This window comes from Exophiala mesophila (genome assembly GCF_000836275.1).
Source record: "Exophiala mesophila strain CBS 40295 unplaced genomic scaffold supercont1.5, whole genome shotgun sequence".
In the NCBI taxonomy this organism is placed as follows: domain Eukaryota; kingdom Fungi; phylum Ascomycota; class Eurotiomycetes; order Chaetothyriales; family Herpotrichiellaceae; genus Exophiala; species Exophiala mesophila.
In genome coordinates, this window is record NW_015622508.1 from 2,202,880 (window position 1) to 2,216,418 (window position 13,539).

Consider the following 13,539-nt stretch of genomic DNA (forward strand, 5'->3'; position numbering starts at 1 on the left):
TCACTGGAGTGGCTCTTGGTGCCATTGTGATCATGGGTGTCATATTGTTCCTCCTCAGGAGGCGAAAGATTTGGGCTGTTGGCGGTTGGTGGCCGTTCATGGCCAGACGAAACGTCCCGTATCCCGGCCCTCTGGCACAGCCAGGTTACACCGCTGGAGCTATGGTACCTTATGCATATGGCCAGCAACAGCCATATTACTATCCAGGAAGATAGGGGGATGGCAGTGGTATTTGCAAGACGGGGTTGGGGATGGAAGAATGTGATGCGCAGAACATATCAGAGGACGAGAATAGAGGCAGACACCACATTCAGTAGGCCACATTTATGCTGTCAGGACCTTCGACGATGACAATGTCGCCGGCTGGGTTGGCTGTTACAAGCAACGTGCTGCCAGCATACCATGTTGCCAGTCCAGGAGTTAATACGGGCTGTCTAGCAATAGTCAGCAATTCTAGGAGTGGCCGAGTGTCAGAGATTTTGGGGTAGGCAACACGGAAATATCAGAGAACAATGGCTACCCTCAGCATGAGACTTGGTAGTGGTGTATATTTGATGGTGAACGCTGAGATGCCACGGATGCTTTACTCAAATGACGGTCTGACCGAATATCCAATGACAATCACTAGTACTGCGCATATAAACATCTGATGCTGTGGGTGCAGTTTGCTAGTGGCCACTCGTGCCACTGATTTGCGTTAGTGACATGGCACTAGTGACACCTCTAGACCAGCCGCCCGTACTTGCTGCTTGACGTATGCCTGGTGAACCCAACTTCCCACCTGGTTCAATCATCTACACCACATTGTTCAAGTCCATCACTTCCGCCACTATCGCAAAGCCATGGACGTTATTCACCCATGTAGACGCGCGTCGACATAAGCTCATTTGTCCTCATATCGTGTCGGCCGCAATAAACATCCACCTTTCATCGCACCGCATCTCACCCAACCTCAAACAATATGTGGGACGAGGAGGATAACAACCCGTACGGATCCTTCTCCAGGCAGGACTCTTCTGGCATTGCCGCGAATCCAGCCCTCAGTACTTCTTGTATGTGACACACTTACATCTCATATCGCTTCATTAGTGATGCTAACACCCGCAGACTCTCATGAACCATCTAGCCCTCCATCCTCTCAATCATCGCCCAACCAACCACCGCAATTCCTCTCCAAACCCAACAATATCAGTGACGATGAAGATGGAGAAGAACCTGCACGAACAGAAGGCCAGTCCCTGATCCCTCCAAAGGGCGGCTATGACAGCAGGGTGCAACAACTACTGTACGAGAACCCCGACTTGGAGATTATCATCACCGACGCAGGCAAGAGTTCAGATGGTGGTTATATTGTCTACCGGATACGGACGGGAGTAGGCTTCCTCCTACCCTCTAGAAGTTCTAGCTGACCAGGTTTCAGGATATTGAGGTTGCAAGAAGATATTCCGAATTCAATTCTCTCCGAGCGGCTCTGGTTAATTTGCATCCAACCTTGGTGATTCCACCCATCCCAGAAAAGCATTCTATGGCAGATTACGCTGCCAAACCTACAAAGGCCAAGGAAGATGCAAGCATAATTGACCAACGAAAGCGCATGTTAGCTGTTTTCCTCAACAGATGTCGGCGCATGAACGAAGTCGTCGAAGATGGTGTTTGGTGGAGGTTCCTTGACCCCAACTCCAGCTGGGTAAGACTCCTTTTCCCCCGAATATTTTTGTCTTTGTCGGAAGTGCAAGGCGGCTCATATGATGTTTAGAACGAGGTTCTGCATGCGCACCCTGTGTCATCCGTTCCCAAGAACAATTTGAAGGCACCGCCGTTGGACCCTGCCAACCCTACGCCTGCCCATAACTGGCTCCCCATCCCCTCGTCTTCAGCCAAGATTAGACCTGGACAGACTTCCAGCAGCGGAACCCCGATTTCTCCTCCAGAGCAGTCCTTTCCTTCTTCTGCCGCACATACGGTGCCAGGGCCCCAGATATTTGGTCGCTTTCCGATCGCCTCAGACAAATTAAGCGAAACCGACTTGGATCCTTACTTTGTCAATTTTGAGGCTTCTACCCGTGAGCTGGAACTTCTTCTGCAGGGGAACATTGAAAAAGTCAACCGTCGCACCTTGGAGCATCTGACCAAACTCTCAGCCGATCTGGCTGAACTTGGCGCTCGGTATAACGGATTTTCTCTGTCGGAACAATCACCCACAGTGGCAGCGGCAATCGAAAGGATAGGTCAGGCTGTAGACAGCACCTACATCTCCACGGAAGAGCTGGCCCTTGGTCTCGGGGCGACTTTTGCGGAACCAATGAGAGAAAGTGCTCAATTCGCTGGGGTCGTGCGCAACGTTCTCAGGTACCGTGTTTTGAAACGGGTACAGCAGGACATGACACGGGAAGATCTGGACAAGAAACGGGCGTTACTTGAGTCACTAGAACGGAGCGAGCAAGAGGCCAAGAGAATCGATGCTTACCTCGCAGGAAGCACAACACTTCCAACCTCGCCTCGCCGAACGTTGTCCAACGCATCTGCCCGCAGTATACCCGAACGTGTGGCTTCAGAAGCTCCAGAGGAAACTGCATCAGTGGATTCGGATTTTCCCCCAACACACGGCGACAATCCCACTTCTCCCCAAGCTACTGGGCAGTCTCAATGGCAACCTCCGTCCCAGTCTGGACCAAACACACCCAATCACAAGAAGTCTCCTAGCGGGAACTTCGTGACAAACAAGATCTTCGGCAGTTTCAGACACGCGGTGAATGGCTTTGTGGACGTTGACCCCGAGAGGACCAGGCGCGACCAAATGGGAAAGACGAGGGAGAGTCTGACCCAGCTCGAACAAGCACTGGAGGTATCCGAAAAGGACGTGCGAGACGCCACTCAGGGCGTCATGAAAGACCTCAAGAGGTTTCAAAAGGAGAAAGAAGATGACCTTCAGCGATATATGGTAAGCGATTCCGCGCCCGGTGAACGGGTTTACACTACTAACGATGGATATTACAGATCTCATATGCTCGATGTCACATTGAATGGGCCCGGAAGAATTTGGAAACATGGTCTGAAGCCCGTGAGGAAGTGGACAAGATTGTAGCCCGTTGATGACCGACGCGCTGAAAGCCAACGGTGCAACCTGCGAGGCTGATTCACGAGGACATTTTCTAGGATCAATGTATAGGCGGTATTGCTGGTGTCTTGGCGTGGATAACATCGCCCTAATGACTGTTCAAGCGCACCATTATTGCCTATGAACAGGCAGTACACGACATGATGTATGCAGCTGAATCAGCCAAATTCAGTGGCAAGAAAGTCGATATATGAAAAACCTGTAATGTGATATGGAGAACCCCATAAACGTGGAAGGTTCCTGTTAATTGGTGGTAAAGTTTGACTGAAGGAGGAGTGTAGGAGGCTAGTTTGACGCTTGTGGTCACTAGCAGCGTTTAGTGGTATGCCAAGGTCACTAAATGCATATGTCGCCCTCCCACCTCCATCGTCTAAAATCTTAGTCACGAGCCCGGTCTTTCTGCACTGCGCTTCGGTTTGTGGCATTGGTCGCGCCTGGCTTCAAACACATTTTCAACGCCTTAAGGCTTTGACTTCACGATTATAATCGCCCCTCTAATCTGCCAGCTGGACGCATCACCGGCTTAATCATTGTGTCTTCGTCAATCCAACGCGTCTATCGTTTCTTTCCAACGACTTCTCCCATATTCTTTAATCGTCCGCCCCTTCATCCAGCCAACCTCTCGTACCACCCTCAATGGTCCTTGCGTAGGGTCCAAAACTTTGCCCTCAGCCCTCTCTCTCGGACTTTCACCGTCCGGGATATGCCCGCTTCCCAAAAGCAAAATCATCTTTCACAATCCAAGGATGATTTAAGCCGCCCGCTGCGATCCGCATCTCCTGCAATCAAGAGACCAGCCTCGGACATGGGAGCTCAAGAGCGAGAGCATTACAACAGCGACGTCGAGATGGGCGATAACGAAATACCCCTCCCCACGTCGGCCAGCGCCCAAACAAGCCCAGACACAAAAGCGAAGCAGCAAGACACTGGTCAACGACATCGAGAAAGGTCTTCTGCAGAATCCTTGACCACCCAAGCCGACCCAAAGATCCTCTATCACCCTGCCTCCGACAATAGCGCCAATTCCGCTCCAGACTCACTCATTCCCAGCCCTTCCAATCAATCAACCGCGGGATCCTCCCTCAACAGTGACGTCTATGCCCTTCCTCCTACACATGCGTCCCCTCCAAGTCTCGATTTCCAGGTCACCAAGATTACACAGTTACTTCAGACTGAACCACAGGAGGGCGACAAGGGGTATCTGGTCTCCCAGAAATGGATTTTCCGGGTCCAGGCAAGGAGTTCCTTTGCCACTGACTTGGTAAATGTGCCCAAATCGGCCACCGATGGCGAAATCGGCCCAGTTGATAATTCAGACCTTGCGATGATCATTGACGATTCTGGGAAACTCTTGGACGAGGCAGGACATCCATATGTTGCCCTTCGACCGGGCTTGACCCTCAGCGAGGATTACCAAATTTTCTCTCAAGAAGCGTGGGACCTGGTCATTTCCTGGTATGGTTTGGCGAAAGAGTCACCCGTTTTGATCCGGTACGCCCACGACTCTCAAGCAGATGACGCCGAATTGTCGAATGTGCAATATGAATTGTATCCTCCTATCTTCTCGTTTCTCAAGCTGCCCGCTGAACACACATCTCAAACTCAGCGCGAAGCCAATCTCCCGCCGCCTCGACTGGTTGCTAGCCGTAAGAAGCCTTTCATGCAATGGCTGAAGGAAGGCAAGCAGCTCGTGGGAATAGACATGAACACAAAGGTCAGAGTGTGGAGAATCCTCGGGGGGCTTAAGAAGACCGGCACTTCCAGCCTCACACCTGTCGCTTCCCGGAGTGCCTCTCCCGCTCCAGGCGCTGAAATTGTGGCTAGTGCCGGCGACAGAATGCTCCTTGATGTCAACACTTTCATCTCCCTACAACCAGGCGAGCACCGTGAAGACTTGAAGGTCAATGATGAAACCGCCAACCCCAAATACAACGGTCGTACCACCTTGGGCACCGTGGGCCTGGGGAGGGATGAAGTGATATGTTTGGAGGAGCAAAAGTCTGGCAAGGAAGAATGGCCAAGCGAAAACTCTAAGCTCAGCATCAAAGGACTCAAAACAGCAGCTAAGAACCTTGCACCGAGTGGTCGGTCCAGCCCTGCTCCTAGCGGCATGGTGACCCGTGGTAGATCGAAACAGGCCGGCAGACCTAGAGGGATCACCGGCCTTAGCAACCTGGGTAACACCTGCTACATGAACTCCGCCTTACAGTGTATCCGCAGCGTCAAGGAACTAACCGACTACTTCCTCTTCGACGCATGGAAGACCGATCTCAACCCTGGCAACCCTCTTGGCCATAGAGGCGACGTGGCGAAGGCATACGCTCATCTGCTGCATCAAATTTACGATGAAAGCGCCACTTCCACCAATCCCAGTAGATTCAAGGCAACCATTGGCCGCTGTGGACCGAGCTTTGCTGGCTATCAGCAGCAAGACTCGCAAGAGTTCTTACTCTTCCTGCTCGACGGCTTACAAGAGGATCTCAACAGAGTTCTAGTCAAGCCTTATATGCCAAATCCTGATTCGACCGACGAGATGGTCCACGACCATGCCGCGTTGAAAGCCTTTGCCGATAAAAATTGGGAGATATTCAAAGCGCGAAATGATTCCGTCATCACAGACCTTTTCGCAGGCATGTATAAATCAACGTTAACGTGCCCTGTATGCTCCAAGGTCAGCATCATTTTCGACCCGTTCAACAATCTCACTCTACAGCTCCCAATCGAGAATACCTGGGCAAAGGAAGTGTTATATTTCCCTCTACACAAGAGACCCTATCGAATAGACGTCGACATTGACAAGCATTCAAGTATCTCAGTATTGAAAGACTACATCTCCAAACGAACCAACGCCGATCCTCAGCGTCTGTTGGTGGCAGAGTCCTACAAGAACAAGATTTACAAAATATTCGACAATAACACTGTCATTTCAGAGGCCAACATACAAACTGCCGACATTATTTGTGTCTATGAATTGAGTTCCATACCGACCAATTACAACCCCAACAAGGCGAAGAGATTCTCTTTGTACACAATCCGTGAGCCTGAAGACGACCTTGTCGAGGAAGATTCGCCAGAAGCCGACCGTCTCTTGGTACCAATGTACAATCGTTTAGCTAAAAGCTCAACGTCGCGGGTTACCAGCAAACATTTCTTCGGCCAGCCTACGTATCTTGTTTTGGACCGAGAAGATCGGGCAACGTATCAAGGCGTCCTGAAAAAAATACTTGGAAATGTTGCCGGCATGACAACGCGTGATATCTTGTCGGAATCGGATGGTGCAAATGTTGGCGAAGGAGCTAGTACCTCGGAAGATTCGGACACTGTGGTTATGGCAGACGATGATTCCAATTCCGATTCCAATCCCACGGTTGCCGCCTCTGTGCAAGGTGAGGACGGGCTTGTGGACGTCTCAATGCGTGACGCCAGCCAAACTCCCGAGACGTCTTCCCAAGCCGATGCTTCGCCTACAGACTCAATACTCCAGACCGACACAAATGTTCCGCGTATTTTCAGAAACCTGTTTACGATAAATGTTGCGGCGACTGGCGAAGGAATACCTACTGGATGGAGTCAGATCACTGAAAACCAAGACTATGACAACATTATCAGTCGTGTTCCTAAACGTGTTGCACATCGTCCGGCAAAATCGAATGGATCACTCAACCTTACCAACGGTGAGACCGAGTCAACCAGCAGTGACGACGAACTTGCAGGGGATATCGAGCACGAAGAGAGTCTAGTCTCGAGTGATGAAGATTATGGCGATGCCAGCACTATTCCGGTGGAAGATCAGCCTGTCGAAGATCACACACCTCTTCATACCGCCATGAAAAGCCGGAACCCCAAATCCAAAAAGGGCAAACGACAACAAAAGCGAGTAGCGCAAAATGACAAAAAGCGGTTACAACGTCGTACCCCACCGCCGCCGCCACAACCACAACCCAAAACCAAAGGCACAGCTTTAGTTCGTCCGGGCGAATGCATTGTTCTGGATTGGAACCCTGAAGCTTATGATGCACTCTTCAGTGGTGCAGAAGGCGATACAGAGCAGTTCCATGGCGCCCCAACGTGGAAAAGTGTTTCACTCTACCATGACGAGGAGTTGGTTGCCAGACGTGCGCTTAGGCAGAGTCGCAAGAAGAATGGGGTCACCTTGGACGATTGTTTGGCCGAGTTTGGCAAAGCAGAAGTCTTATCTGAGCAAAATTCATGGTATTGCCCGCGTTGCAAGGAGCACCGACGTGCTGAGAAGACATATGAGTTGTGGAAAGTCCCCGATATTTTGGTCATGCATTTGAAGAGATTCAGCTCCAACAGAAACTTCCGCGACAAATTGGAAGTTCGGGTGGATTACCCAATCGAAGGCTTGGATCTTAGCAGCATGGTTCGGGACCGTGAAGAAGGGAAAAGCCTGGTCTATGATCTGATTGCTGTGGATAATCATTATGGTGGGCTCGGAGGTGGTCACTACACTGCCTATGCCAAGAATATCGCGAATGGAACGTGGTATGACTACAATGGTGAGTCAATGAGAGCTCCCTTTTTACAAAGAGAAATACTAATTGGACAGATTCACATGTGTCATCTCGTCAAGACCCTAGACAGGTGGTGACGAATGCGGCATACCTATTATTTTACCGGCGACGTGAAACACCAAAGGGTCACCCTTTAGGCGGGCCAAGATTGGAAACGATATACGCAAATCACGACGCAGCAGCAGACTCTGAAACCCCACAAGAGTCTCGCGAGTCATCCCCTGGGACGGGGGAAGGTCCGCGTCTCGGCGTCTCCTCCCACAATGGTTCGCCGAGCGCTTTCAAAGCCGATCAAGGTCACCGCGTGGGAGCGGATGGCTTGTCACAAGAAAGTCAGGGTCACGGTCTACTAGCAGGAACCGGACATCAGAAGAGGTTGAGCGACACGGCACTACTTGATGACCTGCCTGGATACAGCGAGATGCAAGTTGATGATGCAGACGAAGCTATCAATATGGACTACCAGCCTGCCTCCCAACCAGGGGCCTCTCTCCCTTGGGAAGAGCACGCAGGCTGGGGTTTTGACCAAATCAGTAATCAACATAGATTGCCACAGCCATCGGAGGATGGTATTCTCGGCGACCACGACTCGAACGACAGTACGCGGGTGGAAGGAGATGCAGCTAGCCCCACGGACAGCCTGTTGCTGGAAACAGACAGCGAACTTACCAACATGATCTACAGCGAACCCGACTATGGTGTCAGGAGTTCGAGAGAAAGCGCACCGCCTCCAGAGATCTCCAGTGGATCTGTGGATGGTGAAGACGACGACGATCTGCCAGTGGTCGAGTTGAAGGCGAATCCTTAGTGACCGGAAGAGGAGATGCATTTCAACGTAGAGAAAGTTGACGAATTCTCTGACCACTCCCTGCCCCTCAAGGCATTTACCGAAATGCTGAAGTGCGAGGCTGTGCCGTCCCATGACGGCAAAGTGGATTATTGTTTGGGCATCCAGCTGCAGCAGCCATTTATGAGGGTATCGAGTACATGTTAAATGGGCAGTATCGATCGCAATGATTCTTGATGCCTAACCTGATGGGAAGATAAACAAACAGGAGGAGTCTCGAAGTAAGAGATTGAGACACTGTCCTCATCGATACCGAGGGGATACCCAACTGCATTGCAATCAATCTCAATGCATGATAGTAGAACGTGCATTGCTGTACATAGATACGAAACCCTTCAATGGCATGCAACAAGATAAAGCAGACAGCATATCCGAACACTGTTCACCGATTCATCTAGCAATGGGTTTTCAGATGTAGTTGAAACATTGGTGGATCTTTGTGTAAGTTCGGTCGACCGTAGAGCTACGGCGGAGTGAGAAGGCCACAGGCTTCTCCGGCAAAACTGCGGCTCCACAGTTTTGTCTTGGCGAAATGTTGATCGCGTTCTCCAGCTTTTCCCATCCTTCGATTGACGTGTTCTCTGATCGCAATCTAACCATTTCACGACTACTGATGAGGGCGCGGACGAGTCTGGACAATTCCCTCCCTATTTAAGTTCTTTCCGCGGATCTCAAGGCGAACATGGCAACGACGTTAACCCCGAGAGACGAGCCTAAGCAGGCGGAGTACGCTGGAGGTATGTGGTTGTCCCTTTCCCTTTACCTTTACCTTTACTTTCCTCGAGAAACATCGTTCGACTTCGCTGACGCTCTTTCTTGTCGCATCGCGCAGATGAAGTCTCAGCCCTCGTTCTCGATCCAGGCTACTCAAGCACACGCGCTGGCTTTGCCGGAGAAGACACGCCGAAATCAATTGTACCAACATTCTACGCCTCGACCTCCTCACAACGCCTATTTGGCGACCATGTCATCGACGTTCCCCGAGAAGATGTTGAGATCAAGAATCCGATCGGTCGAGACGGCATTGTTGAAGATTGGGACGCTGCCGAAGCACTATGGAAATACACGTTTGCGCACAAATTGACAGGCGTGCGGCCTAACCGGGCGCTGCAGGACTGGTTGAACGACAGCAAGGCGGTGCCAGATCTACAGAAAGCTATGGCCGACGCCGTTGACACGGAGAGGTGTCTAGAAGATCATCCGCTTTTCATGACGGAACCAAGCTGGAACACGGCCAAAAATCGCGAGAAGACGGCAGAGATTGCACTGGAGAGCTGGGCCAGCCCGGCATTCTACTTGGGCAGATCAGGCGTTATGGGCGCATTCGCCGTGGGTAAGAGTTCAGCACTGGTGGTGGACTTTGGAGCCAGCCAGGTCAGTGTGACACCGGTGCACGATGGGATGGTTTTGAAGAAGGGAGTTACCAAGAGTAATATCGGCGGCAATTTCATTTCCAGTCAGGTGCGCAGTATGTTGGCGGCAAACGAGGCTGGTCCTATCACCATCACCCCACATTACCTTGTTCAGAGCAAACAGCCCGTCGATGCTGGACAGCCTGCGAATGCTGTACTCAAAGTGATGCCCGAAGGCTTCAAGGAACCACAGGCTTCATTCAGACGGTATCAGGAGGAGAAGGTGGTTTTGGAGTTCAAGGAGATTGCGCTTCAGGCGTGGACAAATCCCAACATGGGATTCCGGGGCCAAGGAGAAGCCATGACCAAAGATTCACCACCGTTCGCACAACCCTTTGAATTTCCCGACGGCTACAACCAGACGTTTTCGACAGAACGATTTCGAATTGTTGAAACCATGTTCGACCCTCAATCCTACTACACTCCGCCAGCGAACTCGGAAGACGCAAATCTCTATCCGTCACCAGACGCGCACACATCGCTACCAGGAATTATTCGGGCTAGTTTGAGCCAAGTGGACGTGGATATCCGACCGTTATTGCTGGGCAATGTGGTGGTGACTGGTGCAGCATCGTTGATCCGTGGACTCCCAGACCGTCTTCAACTCGAACTCACCAAGATGTATCCAAGCGCACGGGTCAAGATCCAAGCCAGTGGATTAAGCGTAGAGAGAAAATTCGGCAGCTGGATTGGAGGCAGTATCGTGTCCAGCTTGGGCACGTTTCATCAGATGTGGATCTCCAAGAAGGAATATGACGAACACGGCGCGAGCATCGTGGAGAAGAGATGTAAATGATGAATTGATATCATGTCGGCAGCACCACGGAGTCTGATCAAGGTGGGGTAAAAAAGGGTGTGGGAGGGGGTTAATTCGGATAGGATGGGATAGCCTGGCATGTTTGTGATGTGATGATGGAGCCCGACACACACACACACTCTCTCTCTCCGGCCAGGCAACTGGGACTTGGCCCGGAAAGCGGAAGACGGCCTTCTCCATACGATAGTCCAGTCAGTGACCGAGGCGGAGACATGAACTACATCTCCTCGGCCGGTTGGATGGTTGAAGAAGGCTATGAGCTTAGTAGCTGTTCTGAGACGATGAATGATTTTGCCCGTGCCCGTGACGGAAATGCATTTGGGTACGGACGATGATGTTTAGATCGAAAAGAAAATGATTCTCAAGCAAAGGCTACATACCATACAGCCCAGCGGATTGATTGATCCAATGGAATGATCAGGCACACTGGGGCCTCTATATCTTTCCCACCAAGCTTGGACCATGGTCCACTCTATTCGAGCTCGACTCGGGCTGACTCGACTCGACATGAAGTAGAGAACTAGGTAGATATGCTACACATAGTAGTAGTCGTAGTAGTACTGCTGCTACTGCATCGGTTGAGCAAGTACATAACATGGTCATTGGTCAATGTACTTAGCCAATCAAGCCACCCCACCTAGACGACGGCGATGGAGATAGAACAACTATGGACAAGTAAGTACTGTCTGTACTCGTAAGTACTCCTTCATGATGATAAATCCTCTACCTAGGTACTACCTAAGTTACAGTGGTAGGGTTCAAGGCCACAAGCAAGCGAATAGGCCGAGAAAATAGTGCGAAACAGAGTGGAAACGGCATCGGAGTCGGAATCTACAACCAAGATTCTAGAGTTGGGGAACACGAAACTACGGAGTATGGAGGGAGTTGAGATAAGTGAAGGTACGAACAGAGTCCAAGCTCTGCCGGACGGAATCTTACGGCGCCTCGGGCCCGCGTTTTACGATTTTAAGCCGTGATAATGCAGCGAAGGGAGGTGATTAGTCTAGTAAGGTAGGTAGGAGGAAGGATGGTGGAGGGGAGGATAGGTAGATTTTTATTGGTTGTGTGGTGTGTACTTTGGCTGATAGATTGTCTGGTACTGATACTTATCGTTGATTCTTATTTATGATGGTTGGGTTGGGTTGGGTTTCTACAAGATGTGAGATAAAGGAGATAGATAATTGCCGAAATATGTAGAAAGTACTAGTTGACTAGGGAGGGAGCTATCTGCGAGTAGTACTATCAAGATCCCAGCACAATGCAAGTTCAACTGCCTCGTAACTTGATAATTCATCTCATCCAAAGCCGAAACAAGTGTCAGGGAAAAAGTACAGCACGTGTTGTTGTTCTTGCATCCGTATGGAATGCAGCGTACCTACCTATCTAGGGTAGTGGACTCCCTTTAGGTCCCATCGTTATCCCTACATGGACGGACTCGAGAATGTTCCTGTCTGTAGCAGGATTAAATCAACAAGCGAGGAACTTCAAGGTGTTCAGAATCGGATTAGGGAAAGACAAGGGATCATAGAAATAGGAAAAGATGGACACATGGTAGCCATCCTTGAGCTTTTAAATTGGTATGTTCCGTAGCATGGTGGATAGTGGACAGTAGAACCGGACATCCTACCTAATGAGGGTACCTGGAATAGTTATGTATGTCCTCCGTACAGTAAAGAATATGTGGGGTGTTTTGAATGGGTTTGAATGGAGCGGTGAGATTCACGAAAAGGGGAGATGGAAGGAGGAAAGAGGGACGAATATCAACTTGGCAATTCATTCATTGGAGTTGGATTTGATGGATTATGGTGGTAGTAGTACCGGGGTGGATGAGGTGATCTGATGATGGTCAAGGTGATGAGTTTCGATATTGCCTGGCCTCAGGGATCAAGTTGTAGGTCATCCGTCTAGGGAGCAAATCCCAGAACTTGTTGTTATTGGGGAATGGTGAGTGACAGACTGCATGTCTACCAGTCGGACACAATCAATTTCAATCTGAAGGTTTACGTTGAGTTACACAAAAGGGATATCCGAACCAGATTGTCGGGCTTGAATACGAAGTGTTGGTCAGGATAAGGATAAGGATGAGGACAAGGATGATGGTGAGGAGAGAGTGAGGAACTAAAAAGGGACGGATCCGGAAAGTTAGGTGCCTAACTTGAATGTACTGTGGTGGAGTGCTGTGCACGGAGCATGAACATGATGAACGGTAGAAGCATCAAGTATGTACCTAGTACTTTTAAGTTGGAGTGCCACATTGCTTGCTCATCTTGAGGTCCGGTCCGGTAGTGGTGCAGTAATTCCACTTCGGCAGTAATAAGTAAAGACAAAGTAAAACCACGTACCTCTTTATTAGCCAAGGCCCTAAATCAAAGCCGGGGAGGGGACGAGAGGGGTTTGAGGCTTTCCAAGTGGAAATGTCAACTCCGCGAGTCTACTAAGCAAAAGCCGAGGGGTTGCATTGGACCTTGGGTACCTTGACCAGATATTCGAATCCCGAGAATCATGACTCAAAATTTTAAGGTAGGTATTGTTTTTAGTACCGAGGTGTCACTCATTGATTGTGTTTGAGGCGGGGTCAGTACTGTAGAACATCAGCGGTAATCCGTGATAGCGCCTGTTAGTGTTGGCCTTAGGCGACCCAAGTGCCTACCTACGGAGTAGACATCGCATCTATGGACTGCAAAATACAGAACCTAGGTACCTAGACACCTAGACTATCGGATCGATCGCGGACAATCAAAACAGTCACATGGTCATGGGCAAGGGTCTGAGCGGCAGTCCTAAGGCTCGAGTCTTGACTTCTCCGTGTC

At 50.3% G+C, this 13,539-nt stretch overlaps 3 protein-coding genes across 3 annotated transcripts; all 3 read left to right on the forward strand.

Moving 5' to 3' along the window:
• Positions 1–770: 770 nt before the first annotated feature.
• PV10_07515 (uncharacterized protein) lies at positions 771–3,413 on the forward strand. The gene is made up of 5 exons (XM_016372426.1): positions 771–1,052; positions 1,108–1,373; positions 1,421–1,687; positions 1,757–2,941; positions 2,998–3,413. Exons 1-5 carry the CDS (start codon positions 962–964, stop codon positions 3,091–3,093), a joined length of 1,905 nt encoding a protein of 634 aa, XP_016221758.1. The 5' UTR covers positions 771–961; the 3' UTR covers positions 3,094–3,413.
• Positions 3,414–3,584: 171 nt separating this feature from the next.
• On the forward strand, positions 3,585–8,886 carry PV10_07516 (uncharacterized protein). The gene is made up of 2 exons (XM_016372427.1): positions 3,585–7,638; positions 7,689–8,886. The coding sequence occupies exons 1-2, from the start codon at positions 3,822–3,824 to the stop codon at positions 8,459–8,461; spliced, it is 4,590 nt and encodes a 1,529-aa protein (XP_016221759.1). The 5' UTR covers positions 3,585–3,821; the 3' UTR covers positions 8,462–8,886.
• A 191-nt stretch (positions 8,887–9,077) lies between these two features.
• PV10_07517 (uncharacterized protein) lies at positions 9,078–11,134 on the forward strand. Its single transcript, XM_016372428.1, has 2 exons — positions 9,078–9,237; positions 9,333–11,134. The coding sequence occupies exons 1-2, from the start codon at positions 9,183–9,185 to the stop codon at positions 10,706–10,708; spliced, it is 1,431 nt and encodes a 476-aa protein (XP_016221760.1). The 5' UTR covers positions 9,078–9,182; the 3' UTR covers positions 10,709–11,134.
• Positions 11,135–13,539: the final 2,405 nt, after the last annotated feature.